This window comes from Cucumis sativus, chromosome 6, assembly GCF_000004075.3.
Source record: "Cucumis sativus cultivar 9930 chromosome 6, Cucumber_9930_V3, whole genome shotgun sequence".
In the NCBI taxonomy this organism is placed as follows: Eukaryota; Viridiplantae; Streptophyta; class Magnoliopsida; order Cucurbitales; family Cucurbitaceae; genus Cucumis; species Cucumis sativus.
The window spans coordinates 25,925,161-25,937,395 of record NC_026660.2 but is presented as its reverse complement, the minus strand read 5'-3'; the positions used below and the strand labels follow the sequence as shown (position 1 = coordinate 25,937,395).

The 12,235-nt window shown below is 32.6% G+C and overlaps 2 protein-coding genes across 2 annotated transcripts; one reads left to right on the top strand and one right to left on the bottom strand.

Moving 5' to 3' along the window:
* Positions 1-346: 346 nt before the first annotated feature.
* LOC101213756 (scarecrow-like protein 32) lies at positions 347-2,343 on the top strand. The gene has a single exon (XM_004141941.3). It carries the CDS (start codon positions 573-575, stop codon positions 1,992-1,994), a length of 1,422 nt encoding a protein of 473 aa, XP_004141989.2. The 5' UTR covers positions 347-572; the 3' UTR covers positions 1,995-2,343.
* A 5,591-nt stretch (positions 2,344-7,934) lies between these two features.
* On the bottom strand, positions 7,935-9,569 carry LOC101206860 (peroxidase 73). Its single transcript, XM_004141828.3, has 4 exons — positions 9,218-9,569; positions 8,926-9,126; positions 8,683-8,848; positions 7,935-8,585 (listed from the first exon to the last, which is right to left on the bottom strand). Exons 1-4 carry the CDS (start codon positions 9,431-9,433, stop codon positions 8,179-8,181), a joined length of 990 nt encoding a protein of 329 aa, XP_004141876.1. The 5' UTR covers positions 9,434-9,569; the 3' UTR covers positions 7,935-8,178.
* Positions 9,570-12,235: the final 2,666 nt, after the last annotated feature.

Sequence of the window (12,235 nt, the reverse complement as noted above, 5' to 3'; positions counted from 1 at the left end):
GTAAAAGGGAAAAGAAGTGGATAAAAATGATTTGGTGATGATGTGAGTGATTGATATATATGCATATATGTTTTGAATTTATGAATGACCCGTGAGCCAAAAAGGTAAAGTATAAGTGGTTCCAAACTCCACCATACAAAACCTCCATGTTGTGTGCCAATAAAATGACAAATTCCCAAGTCCCACTTCTTGACAAAACAACTCTGGCCACGGCCGGCTCCTTTCCCTCCTGCTGGCTGCTGCTACCTCCTCACATGCCACCAAATCCCCCTTTCATTTTCCCCCCCCACCTTTGAGAGATATTGAGATATCATACAATTTCAGACCACACCCACCCCCTCCCTTTTGACCTTCCTTTATGCTAATTCATTCCATTCCCGGCCTTTTAATTTCTGTTAATAATTTCTCTTCCCCCGAGGCTCTTCCTCTCGTCTCGTCTTTTTCCCTTCTCTTTGTCTCTCAATTCCCTCTCTTTTCCTTTTTGGCTATATCTTCTCTCTTCTTTTTTTGTTTTTGCCTTTTCCTAATTTCTCCTTGTGTGTCTTACCGCTTTTTGCTTGGTTTCTCTCCCCATGATGCAATTCAGCCATACACCCCAACGCTTCCACCCAACCACCACCGCCACCACTCCTATTCCTTCTTCCTTTTCCGATATCTCAATGAGTAATAAAAACCAAATCACTACCACGACGGGTCCGTTTCGAAATAGGAGGCCATGGCCTGGATTATTCCCTTGTTCCTCCAAAGCTTTGGGAACTTGCTTGGGTGATGCTAATTGTATGGAACAATTATTAGTCCATTGTGCCAATGCTATTGAATCCAACGACGCTACTCTGGCTCAACAAATCCTTTGGGTCCTTAACAACATTGCCCCTCCTGATGGCGATTCCAACCAACGCTTAACTTCAGCTTTCTTACGCGCTCTCATCACACGCGCCACCAACACTGGCAACTGTAAGATTCTTGCTGCAATAACCACCGCATTCTCCTCTTCCATCACTACACATACCTTCTCTCTCATGGACCTTGCCGCCTTCGTGGACTTAACCCCTTGGCATCGCTTCGGCTTCACCGCTGCCAATGTTGCGATTCTGGACGCCATCGAGGGTTACTCCGCGGTACACGTTGTTGATTTGAGCTTGATGCATTGCATGCAAATCCCAACATTAATCGACGCCATTGCTACACGGTTCGAGGTCCCTCCATTACTGAAACTGACTACTGTAGCTGTTGTTGCCGTAAAAGAGGCGTCGCCAATGCTGGAGCTTTCGTACGACGAATTAGGTGCGAAATTGGTGAACTTCGCAAGGTCTAAAAACGTGACTATGGAATTTAGAGTGGTCCCGTCTTGTCATACAGACGGTTTCGCTCGTTTAATCGAACAAATCCGTGTACAACATTTAATTTACGGACCTGAAAATAACGAAGCACTCGTTTTTAATTGTCATATGATGCTTCATTACATCCCTGAAGAAACCTTAAACCCAAACCCAAACCCATCTCCTAATTTCGACATCTCGTCGTCTTCCTCTTCCATTCGTTCCATGTTTCTCAAGGCAGTCCGTAGCTTAGATCCAACGATTGTGGTTTTAGTAGACGAAGATGCGGATTTCACCTCAACCAAGTTGGTTACGCGATTGAGATCGGCGTTTAACTATCTGTGGATTCCTTACGACTCCATGGATTCGTTTCTTCCTCGAAGCAGCAAACAGAGAGAATGGTATGAAGCGGATATCTGTTGGAAGATTGAGAATGTAATTGCTCATGAAGGGGTTCAGCGAGTTCAGAGATTGGAGCCAAAGGGGCGGTGGGTTCAACGGATGGTGAACGCCAAATTCCGAGGGGTTCCGTTTGTGGAGGAGGCGGTTTCAGAGGTGAAGACGATGCTTGATGAGCATGCAGCGGGATGGGGATTGAAGAAGGAAGAGGACCACCTGCTGCTGACGTGGAAAGGCCACGACGTCGTTTTCGCTACTGCTTGGGTACCTTGCTAAATTAACCATTATTAACTTCTTCCTTTTCCTTGTTCTTGTTCTTGTTCGTGTTCGTGTTCAGAAAGAAAATTGACTTGACTACTACTCCGTTGCTCATCATAACCCTTTTTGACTATTTTGAGATTAGGGTTTTAGGGGTTTTAATTGTTTCTTCTTTTTTTTTCTTTTTGGTTTTTGTAGTGTGTGTGTTTTTAGAGTGATTTGTAGAATCTTGAAAAATGAAGATCATATTTGTGTAGCTGAGGAGAGTTTGGTGTCATATTTGCAATAAAAGATATGATACTTTTTTTTTTCTCTGACATCTTCTAGCAGTACAGATAAATTATGTACTCTTTTTTTCTTTTCTTTCTTTCTGATTTCTTTTCCCGGCATCTTGCACTGTGTAACAACTAAGAAAACTTGGATTATTTATCACATGCCATCTTCTGTGCCTATCAATTTTTAATCAATCAAAATATCTAATTTCTAACTCTCTTCATTTCATTCATTCACAATCTCACTTTATGCTAAATTATACAAATTAGCACCCTCATTGTTCCAAATTTGTTCTTGTCTGTCTTGCTTTTATACATTCACTTGAGGAAGTTGAGTCTTGGTATTGGAGTTAAAGGGAATTAGTTACAACCTTCTACGCCTATAGGATAGAATGTCTTCTCAATTAATTGCGAGCTAAACTCGTAAATTCGGTTTGACGTCCGATATGTATTTTTGTTATTGTATTTCGATGAACTAATTGTTATATCAATTTGTAATTATAAACTTCAAAGGTCAAGTTTTGTCATTTAAAATTTTAAATTAATGATTTTAAAATTATCATTAAGTATGTCAATTTGCAATTTACATCTTTAGGTTTTGTTCAAAAAACATTCTATAAAACTTAGCACGGAATACTTGTTTAATCAATAGAATTTCTGAAGTATTACAAGTAATCAGTTTACACAAAATTGTCTTTGAAAAAGTACCAATGCTTACCTTGTAGACTTCTTCAAATATATATTAGCAAAATCAACAATTATACAGAATTGATGTATGAATAACTTGTAGAAAAAGAAATTCTAAACAAGAGCCAAGTTGATTTTCACTGAAGAAAACTAATAAAATTATATAACTTACACGATATTTATCTAAACACAAAATATATATATAATAAATAAATTTACCTAACTAAAATAATTTGTTAGCATAGATCGTTTATCATTTTCTTAAATAAATAAAATAAAAAAAACATAAGAGAATTCGAATCTCAAAGGGAATGTACAAACAACTTCTTTAATTATTGTTTACCAACTGATAATCACTACTAACGGATTAATAACAATTATTTTAATTAGTGCAATAAGAAACAAATAATCGTCGGCATGTGTTTTGGCTTTTCATACGTTTTAGACTAATAATAATAATAGTGTGTTGTCGAGCATGCTTAAAAGATAACACTTCGTAGATTAGTAATAATAATAATAATAAGATTAGGGAAGTAAAATGAAATAATAGTTTTGATATAATAAAGCACATGGCGTAGAGTAGATGCTTAATCTCATGCTTACGTGTTTGTTTTTGGCGTTGTCGTTTTGATAAATGTGAGAACAAATTAAATGCATGTTTCAGAATTCCCTTTTTCAGAAATTCTCACTTTTATATATTTTTTTCTTTTTGTTTTCTTCAGCCCCATATGTCTTGTAGCCATTTTGGGGGAATAATCCTCCTCAAAATTCCCGAAAACCATTTCATTTTGTTTTTCGTTTAATAAAATTCATCATTCTCTATATAAATTTATATATAATCTTTTGTTTTGCTCTCCAACTTTCTCTTTTCATCACCGCTCCTTTTTAGTTCCACTGCACAAAATTAAAATACGTACATTATTTTACATTTTTCCCCCACCAATGAGGGAGCCTCGAAATTCAGAAAGTATCCACAACGCAGCTGTAGAGGAATCCATTAATGAATTCAAACATAACAACTATTAAATTAATGCTTAATTGATATATATATATATATATATATATATATATATATATGTATGTATGGTTACTTTCACACAATTCTAACTAACAACTAAGTTGGCGGACCAGGTAGTTCTGGACAAGTAAATTAATTGTTAGAATGTTTAGGCTATAAGAGATACAAAGGAGTGTTGAGTTTGTTTAGGTTATAATATTTTCAATCATATTATATTACAATGACCTATTTTACTATATTCTCTTCAAAATTTTGGATTTTGTAGGACATGCAATGCATGGGTAATAAAAACCAAGTTTTGTTGTGTGAAATAAAAATCAAATTCTAAGGGGAAAAGAAACTAGCCCATAATCTTGAAGAATACCATAAATTAGTTTTTGGTGTTTGAGGAGAAGCAAAGGAAAAGTAATGAATGGTCTATTTGATGTGGGGGTTGAGGGTCCAAGAAAGAGATGCTACTCCTTCAATATGGGAACAAATTAAAAAGGCCCACACAATGTCACATGCATATACACATTTAGTACTCTATAATAATGTTTTTCACCCTCAATTTATATATGTGGTTGACAAAATCTCTAATCATTGTTTCATTGTAATTAAATTAATCAAACGTCCATTATAATTATATTAATTGATACTTTATATTTTATATATTGAAAATAAAATTTAGGGTAATTAGAATATGTAAAATTGAAATATATTTTCCATTGAATATATCTAAAAATGGTCCATGGATAAGATCTTCAAAATATGGACATGGATCTACCCACCAGCTTTATACAGAGAGGGGAAAAAGAAAGAAGAAGAAAAAAGAAACAGATTGAATGAGGCATAGAAAAAGATCAAAAAAGCATTTGGTATCACCTTGAGAAGGGTGCATATCCACCATAATCTGCCCAATCATTTTCCTGTCTCTCAACAATTCTTTACATTTACACTTCCACAATTCTTTGATAATTACTCTCTTTTGTTTAGTTTAATTGTTACTTTAAATTAATTTGTATCTTTTACAATGCAAAATTTTAGGCTCCCAAAATTTTGTTACACCTTTTAAATATTTTAATTTACTTTTGTTATTTTAAAAAATGTTTTTATATTTTATTTTAGTTTTAATTATTCATTGGTTACTTTCTCTTTTATTATTATTATTATTTAGGACATTTTCTAAAAATAGTAAAAATAATAAAAATAATTACAAGTTATAGTAAAATTTTGGATTCTATCACTAATAGTCTTTCATCACTATAACATATTAATGACTATCCGTGATATAATTTCTATCACTATAATATATCAATAACTATTAGTGATATAATTTGCTATATGTTGTAAATATTTTGTAAAATTTGCCATTTTTAAATATTCAACTCTTCTTTTTTTATACAACCATGATTAGGGGCACTTTACAATTCTAATTGAAAGCTTTAGAATATCATCATTTTGATTATTAATTTTTTATTGTTTCAAGAGTTTTCTCTAAATTTAGAAATGAAGATCAATTCAAATTAGACTGCGGTAATAAAATTGGAGACTATGGTTACAAAATTAAAAATATAGATTAAATTATTACAAACAAAAATTAAAAAATGAGATGGTTATTTTTGTAAAAGTTTTAGAAATGAAAAGTATTTTTTTAACAACTTTGATTAAAAAGAGACAAATCATTTAGTTATTAGTTTTGTTTTGAATTACTTGAAGAAGAAAAAAGTAGAGGAAAGAAGAGGGTAAAAATGATTTGGTGGTGGTGTGAGTTATTGAGGTTAGAATTATGAAGGCCCGTGAGTGAGTGAGCCAAAACTAAGAGGAAAAAAGGGAAGTGTTGGGTATGATAAATGGTTCTAAATTCACACTTCGAAACCACTATGTTGTGTGCCAATAAAATGACAAAACGCCCAACTACTCCCTGTTCCTCGACAATCCCTCTCCTCTCCTTCTTGCTACCTCCTCATTTACCATGAGCACACAAAATGGTCATTGGTACAATTGTACGATATCCGAACGTTTTATTTAATTGTATATAAAATTAATTTTGAGTGATTAAAAATATATTTAAAATGATGACATACAAATTTAACACAAAAGCTTGAATGGATCTTCCATTGGACCTACTCACATGCCACCAAAGCCTCCTTTCCGAAGATGAGCAACAAGGTTAGAATTTTAGACCACTTCTTTTTTGTACCCATTATAAAAAAGCTAAATCCTTCATTCTACCACTTTTTCCCGTACAGCTAAAAGATTAGAAGTCCTTTTTTAACTTGGCTGTTCTCTAGAGGCTAGACCTATTTTTATATACAGATTTTTTTTTCTTTTTCTTTTTGACACAATGTAGTCTAGAGGTAATATTTTTTATTTTAACAAAATTTATTTTTATTTTATTTTTTTGTATGTGTAAAAGAAATAGATACATGAAACTATGAAAGGGGGTAAAAACAAAGGCCCTGATAGAAAAACCAATGTTTCTTATAGGCCCATTCTATTTAACAAACTAAAGGAAATAGATATGGGCCACAGTCTACAGAAGCAGGCCCATACTTTCAAGGAGAAACAAAAGATCCAACTAAAGTTGGGCTCACCCAAGTATTGGACTAACACTTCACCTTCCCAAGAAATCTATGTGCGCTTTGCCCTCTTTCTTCTTTTGCAAATAACGTGAAGTCATCATGTATGAATATATAACCCTTCCTTTATACTAGTGTTTAGAAAAGGTTTCAGTACTTTCACATTCGTCATTTTTGTTGATTGAACCCACTTTCTATTTTAAAGAATAAGAAGAAGAAAAAATCACTTATAGATTTATAAGAAATACCTCTTTTGAGAAAGAATAGAATTGAAAATGAGATGAATGGTCTAGTTTGGCCTTCTTAAAAAGGATGGGGAGAAAAATATGGAAGCAAGAATAATGTTGGCTTCTTTAGAAAGCTGAAAATATACAAAATTAATTTTCTTTTCAAATAAAACAAAATGAAAGTGGGAAAATGTACCACTAATTCCATCTAATTTCCTTAAACATGCATTGGATACAGCTGTGTGTGAGAAGAGAAAAATGGAAAAAGAAAAAAGGGATGAAAGAAGAAGAAGAAGAAAAAAGATTTGGTTCAAATGAGAAAGACAGCTAATAAGGTAAGGCAGGGGATGAAGTTTGGCAACATAAGCTTGAAAGTTGACACTGTCATTGTTGCAATAATTTATGCCCTCTTTTTCTTTATATATATCCCATCTGCACATGCCTTTGGGTCCAATATTATGTGCTTCCAAATTAGTAACTAATATTCCACATCATCAAGATATACTCTTGGATCTTTTGTTTAACAGAAATTAATAATTGAATATGAAAATTAAGTCTTAAATAATATTATATTTTATTGGAACAGATCTCTTTGATTAAATAAGTAAAACATAATGATATAGAGTTTGCTAATTATGGTGTGAAAGTTCATATAATGAATCATGATGAATCATGTCTATCATTAATCATTATTCACGTAAGTTGAACAAGACAATTCATTCTAATTTAGCTTTGTTTATATTCATTTCAAGATTTCTAATTTTAGTATTTATATTTATCAAATTCATGATTTGATCGTGTTGCTTCTTAATAAATATGCGACTTGTTTGTGGTAATTTGTTTTAATAAATACGTACAATTGTGAAATTTAATTTTATTATCATAATTTCATTTGTAATTAAATGTTATGTGATATATAATATGTTGAATTTGAGGGGAGGTTGTAACAACAAAATATCATACTTCATACATGGTTTAAGATTAAATTGCAACATTCACATAATCATTTTTTAAGAAAAATTCATCTTGGGTTTGAAATGTTCAAACAAAACAAAAAACACCAAACGGAAAAATATTTATAGAAATTTAATTTTATAAAACAAAATAGTTAAACGATGTTTTATTCAATGATAGAAAATAGAGTTTAAAAAATAAAAGGATTGTGAAATGTTGACTAGGTGAGAAGAGAGAGGTTAATGAAACTTAAAAATTTATTTGTAATAATTATGAAGTAAACAGAAGTGTTGATTATTGAAAATTTAAATCCTAATTACAGTCCCAACTAAACACTATATGACCAACTTAAGAAGCAATTAATAATTAAATCCGCGCTTCAATTTTATTAAATCGCATTCACTTGAACTCAATGCCGCCCCCGATATCAAATCCTTTCTATACACGTAAGTAACATCACTACAAATGTTCCAAAAGTATAAATCAATTAAACGCTCCACAATCGCGCCGAATATTACCATTCCTACCGGTCTTCACCCCGACCCGCCCCAACTTAGTCATAGCTTCAATAAAAGCTTTATTAAAAGCTTTTGAGTCTCTAGCCCACGTGTCCACTGTGGGTCTTGATCGCCGGTCGCTGAATAGAACCTGGTCTGACGTGAACAGACCCATTCCTTGCTGTAAATTTCTAAAGTAAACGTTGTCAAACGCTCTGGGGGTGATTGGGTCCATGTTAATCGCCACCCTCGGGTCCACATTCTTGGGGCACATCGCTTGTAGCTGCGTTGCATAGGTTCGGTTTAGTGTAGGGTCGACTTGTCTCCCAGGGGCAAAGGTGTAGATTCGATTCGAGAATTTGCCACAGTGTGAGAATCCGACGGTGTGAGCGGCTGCCATATCGTACAGTAATGCATGTGAGAGTTACAAATAATAAACAAAGTATTTCGATCACGGGAATAAACAGGTGGCGGGATTTGATTGGAGCACCTGAGAGAGCGATCATGTCTTGTTGCGTGAGGCCATTCGCTGCAAATAGAGAATTCAGCTGATTCAGATTGAAGGTCGGTGCTGGGAGTCTACCGTTCACGTCCGAGGCTTTAGAAACCAGACCGTCTAATCTTCCTAGCTCCACCGCGTACGACGGTCCGCCGGACTGGAATTACGAATCGGAGCGCGGTGAGATTTTGATTTATAATTTTGGATTTTTTAGTTTTTAATTATTACACTGACCAATGCGATGACATCACGGGTGGCTAAAGCGAGAATATCGGCACAGGAGACTCTGTTTCGGCATTGAGGAATGGCGTCGAGGGCAGCTTTAGCTTTAATGACGGTATCGAATCCATCTCCAGCGAGGGAGAGGTTATCGGGATGGTCTTTCTCGGCCTTGTTGGATGCGGTGGAAGCAATAATTACAGAGGCATCACATCCCTAAGAATCCATTTTCCACAAAAAATATTAAAGCAAAAATTACGTACTCTGTAACTAAAAAATTATAAATGGAAAGAGAAAATTGGCTGACCTGAACAAAGCAATCGTGGAAGAAGAGGCGAAGAGTGGCTGGAACAGTGACGAAAGTTTGTTGAAATTTTTTGGTAACTTCAGAGCGGACAATGTTTTCGACATTGGGACAAATGTTGGCGTAGAAATTTTGTCGAAGTTGGGCGAGCGTTGGGGAAGGGAAGAAGAGAAAGAGAGAAAGAAGAGAGAGTGTAACGATGAGATTGAAACGACCCATTTTAGCAAATTAATAAAAATTGGGGGAGGAGGGGAAGAAGGATATGAGCACAGCATTAATGGGGGAGCAGTAGGAATATATAAGAGTGGAGGCGGCTAATTAGCCAGTTGGATCAAAATTCCCAATCAATTTGCTTTTCGTTTTTTCCATTTTTTTCATTTAAAAAAAAATTAATTATAATTAGAGTGGAAAATTCTATACTTGGAATATGCTTAGTGACACAAGTAATAACTCACGGAAAATCAAATGGGTATTATTAGGAAAATTTTAAAAAAATACAAACACATATGTATATGCATGATTGAGATTGAATAGAAATAGGGATTGGATAAAGGAGAGGGGTGGATTAATATTCAGAAATGGAGGCTTTATAATAGTGTTGGGCAATGGCCGCCAATGGACTGTAGTTATGTACCACAATAATAAGTACAAATGGAGAGGAAAATTAGGGCATGATTGAAACTTGAAAGGAATTAGAATATTCAAAGAGATATAAAAGAGAAAAAAAGAAAAAAAAGTAGTTTGGTCCAATGGCAAAGGTAAAGGGGGAAAGGGTATAACAAAAACTTAGCATCCAAGTTAAGGCTTTTGCTATTGTGTAGTGGTAGTATAAGGTGTAGGTAAATAGGTGGGTGGGGTGATGGCCGATGGGCTCATCCCAAAAGTTGAAATTTTGGACACCAATCAATCCATCACCCACGCTGCTTCTAACTTCCTTTTCTTACCCAAATTTACACATCTACCTCCCCTTCCTCACATCAAATTATTAGTCACAATTTGTCATATGAAAAAAAAAAAAATCATTTTTTATGAAAAATGATATTGCACTATATTTATTGGGAATACTATAAGTAAAAGGTTTACCATTTAAATTCAGTTAATTTTACATTTGTAACTCATTTTCTTTCTTGTTTTAATTTGTTCACTAACCACGATGTAAGGAAGAAATTTGGGAGGGGAAATTGACACCTTATGTTATTTTATATCAAAAGTTCATTTCGAAAAGTTAAATGATTAATTTTGAAGTTTATTTTCCTCTTCCGAGTAAAATTTTAAATTTGAATATAAAAAGTATATTAAAACGTAAAATTCTGTCTCTTTGAAAACTTCCACCTCCAACAAAACGAGAGAGAGAGAGAGAAAAGTACCAATAAACATGCATAACATTCCTTTGTTGGCTCACACATGTGTTTAATATTATACAAAGATATTGTAAGATTAGTCTCATTTACCTTCATTTAAACTTTACAAATAGACATAAACATGTGTACATCATATATTGAGACAATAGCTCTATATTAGTATCTACAATCTATATGTAATTTTATGGATAATGGAGAATCCTTGCAATTTTATTTTGTTCTTAGAATGTTTATAAATTTTTGTTACAACAAATAAGTTATTTTTTGTGCACATGTGTAATTTAAATCATTGTAGATATAAAACATCACAATTTAAATGTACAATTTAAATCATTGTAGATATAAAACATCACAATTTAAAAGTAAAATGATTAACTACTAATTGTTGCATTGTATGGTGTTTAAGCATGCAATTTAAACGATAAATATGAATTGTATTACCATTTAACAATGAAAGAGATATATATTAATAGGATAGATATTCCTGACTCGTTTGAATTAAAGTATAATTAAATTTTAATAATTGTTTCATCATCCATAATTTCTTAAAACTTTTCTATGTGCTTAAAAAAATTAATGGCCCTGAGATTTGGATATTTTTCTTAAATCAATTGGGTGGGGGATTGGGACAAACCCAAGATTATTTTAGTTTACAAGTAACAATTATTGTTGTTAATTTATGACAAATATTTCGATTTAGATCTGCATGTATAAAATGTCAATAAATTTACAAGCACTTGAACCCTTTTTGTCATCACTTCAACTAATATATTTTAAACTGCTTTTAGTTTGTACTAAAACCTGTTTTGTAGGTTTTTATTCAATGATATATTCTCAACCCTACAAATCGACATGCATGAACGTCTAAGACTTTTGATATTAATATTTTATGGTGTGAAATATTTTTGGTTCATTATTTGTTTATTGTTAAAATAAAATATATATTTTATGCTGTAAAATGTGTTTATTCATTCTATCAAAAACCAAACCATTCCAAATAGGAATAAAGACAATCAGTGAGATCATATACTCTTATCAATTTTTAATATTTATATTAAGATTTTAGAGTGATAGCAATTTAGAAAATTATATTTTTAGTTCCAACCATCCACTAAATAAAATAGATATTTGAGCGCACTCTAAATAACTAGGCATGTTAACAACAAATTAAATTATTTATAACACGAATGTATCTAATATGAGTTTAAATATAAGTACTACGTTTGAGAACTCTGAGTTTATATTTTAAAGGTTTAAGATTCATTCACAATAGATCTATTATATATCAAATATTTTTAAAATTGGGTGTTGTATTAAGTATAAAACTAATTTGCATGTCTAATAGAATTATAAAGTAAACTAGCACACTTTTAAAGACTAAACTAATATTTTAATTTTTAATTAAGGGTATTAAATTATACTAAATTTTTTAAAACAAGTTGAGAAAACACCCGTGAAAGAGTGGTAATTGTAAATTTGTATATATGTGTGGGCGTTTACTTGAGAGCAATTTCATCTTTTTCTATTCCCAAATTATATAAACAATTAATATGCATGGCATTTGAGACCTATTTAAAATAAAACTCGATTTGTTAAAATATATATAATATAAAAAAAAGAATGTTGATAGAAAATTTTATTGCAAACAAATTTGTAGGAG

What these genes read in the sequence shown, in the direction of transcription:
- LOC101213756 (XM_004141941.3), top strand. Translation starts at nt 573, where the DNA reads ATGATGCAATTCAGCCATACACCCCAACGCTTCCACCCAACCACCACC.
- LOC101206860 (XM_004141828.3), bottom strand. Translation starts at nt 9,433, where the DNA reads ATGGGTCGTTTCAATCTCATCGTTACACTCTCTCTTCTTTCTCTCTTT. An exon ending in CCCGTGATGTCATCGCATTG is followed by an intron (nt 8,849 to 8,925) that starts GTCAGTGTAATA and finishes TCGTAATTCCAG; the next exon opens with TCCGGCGGACCGTCGTACGC. An exon ending in AGACATGATCGCTCTCTCAG is followed by an intron (nt 8,586 to 8,682) that starts GTGCTCCAATCA and finishes ACGATATGGCAG; the next exon opens with CCGCTCACACCGTCGGATTC.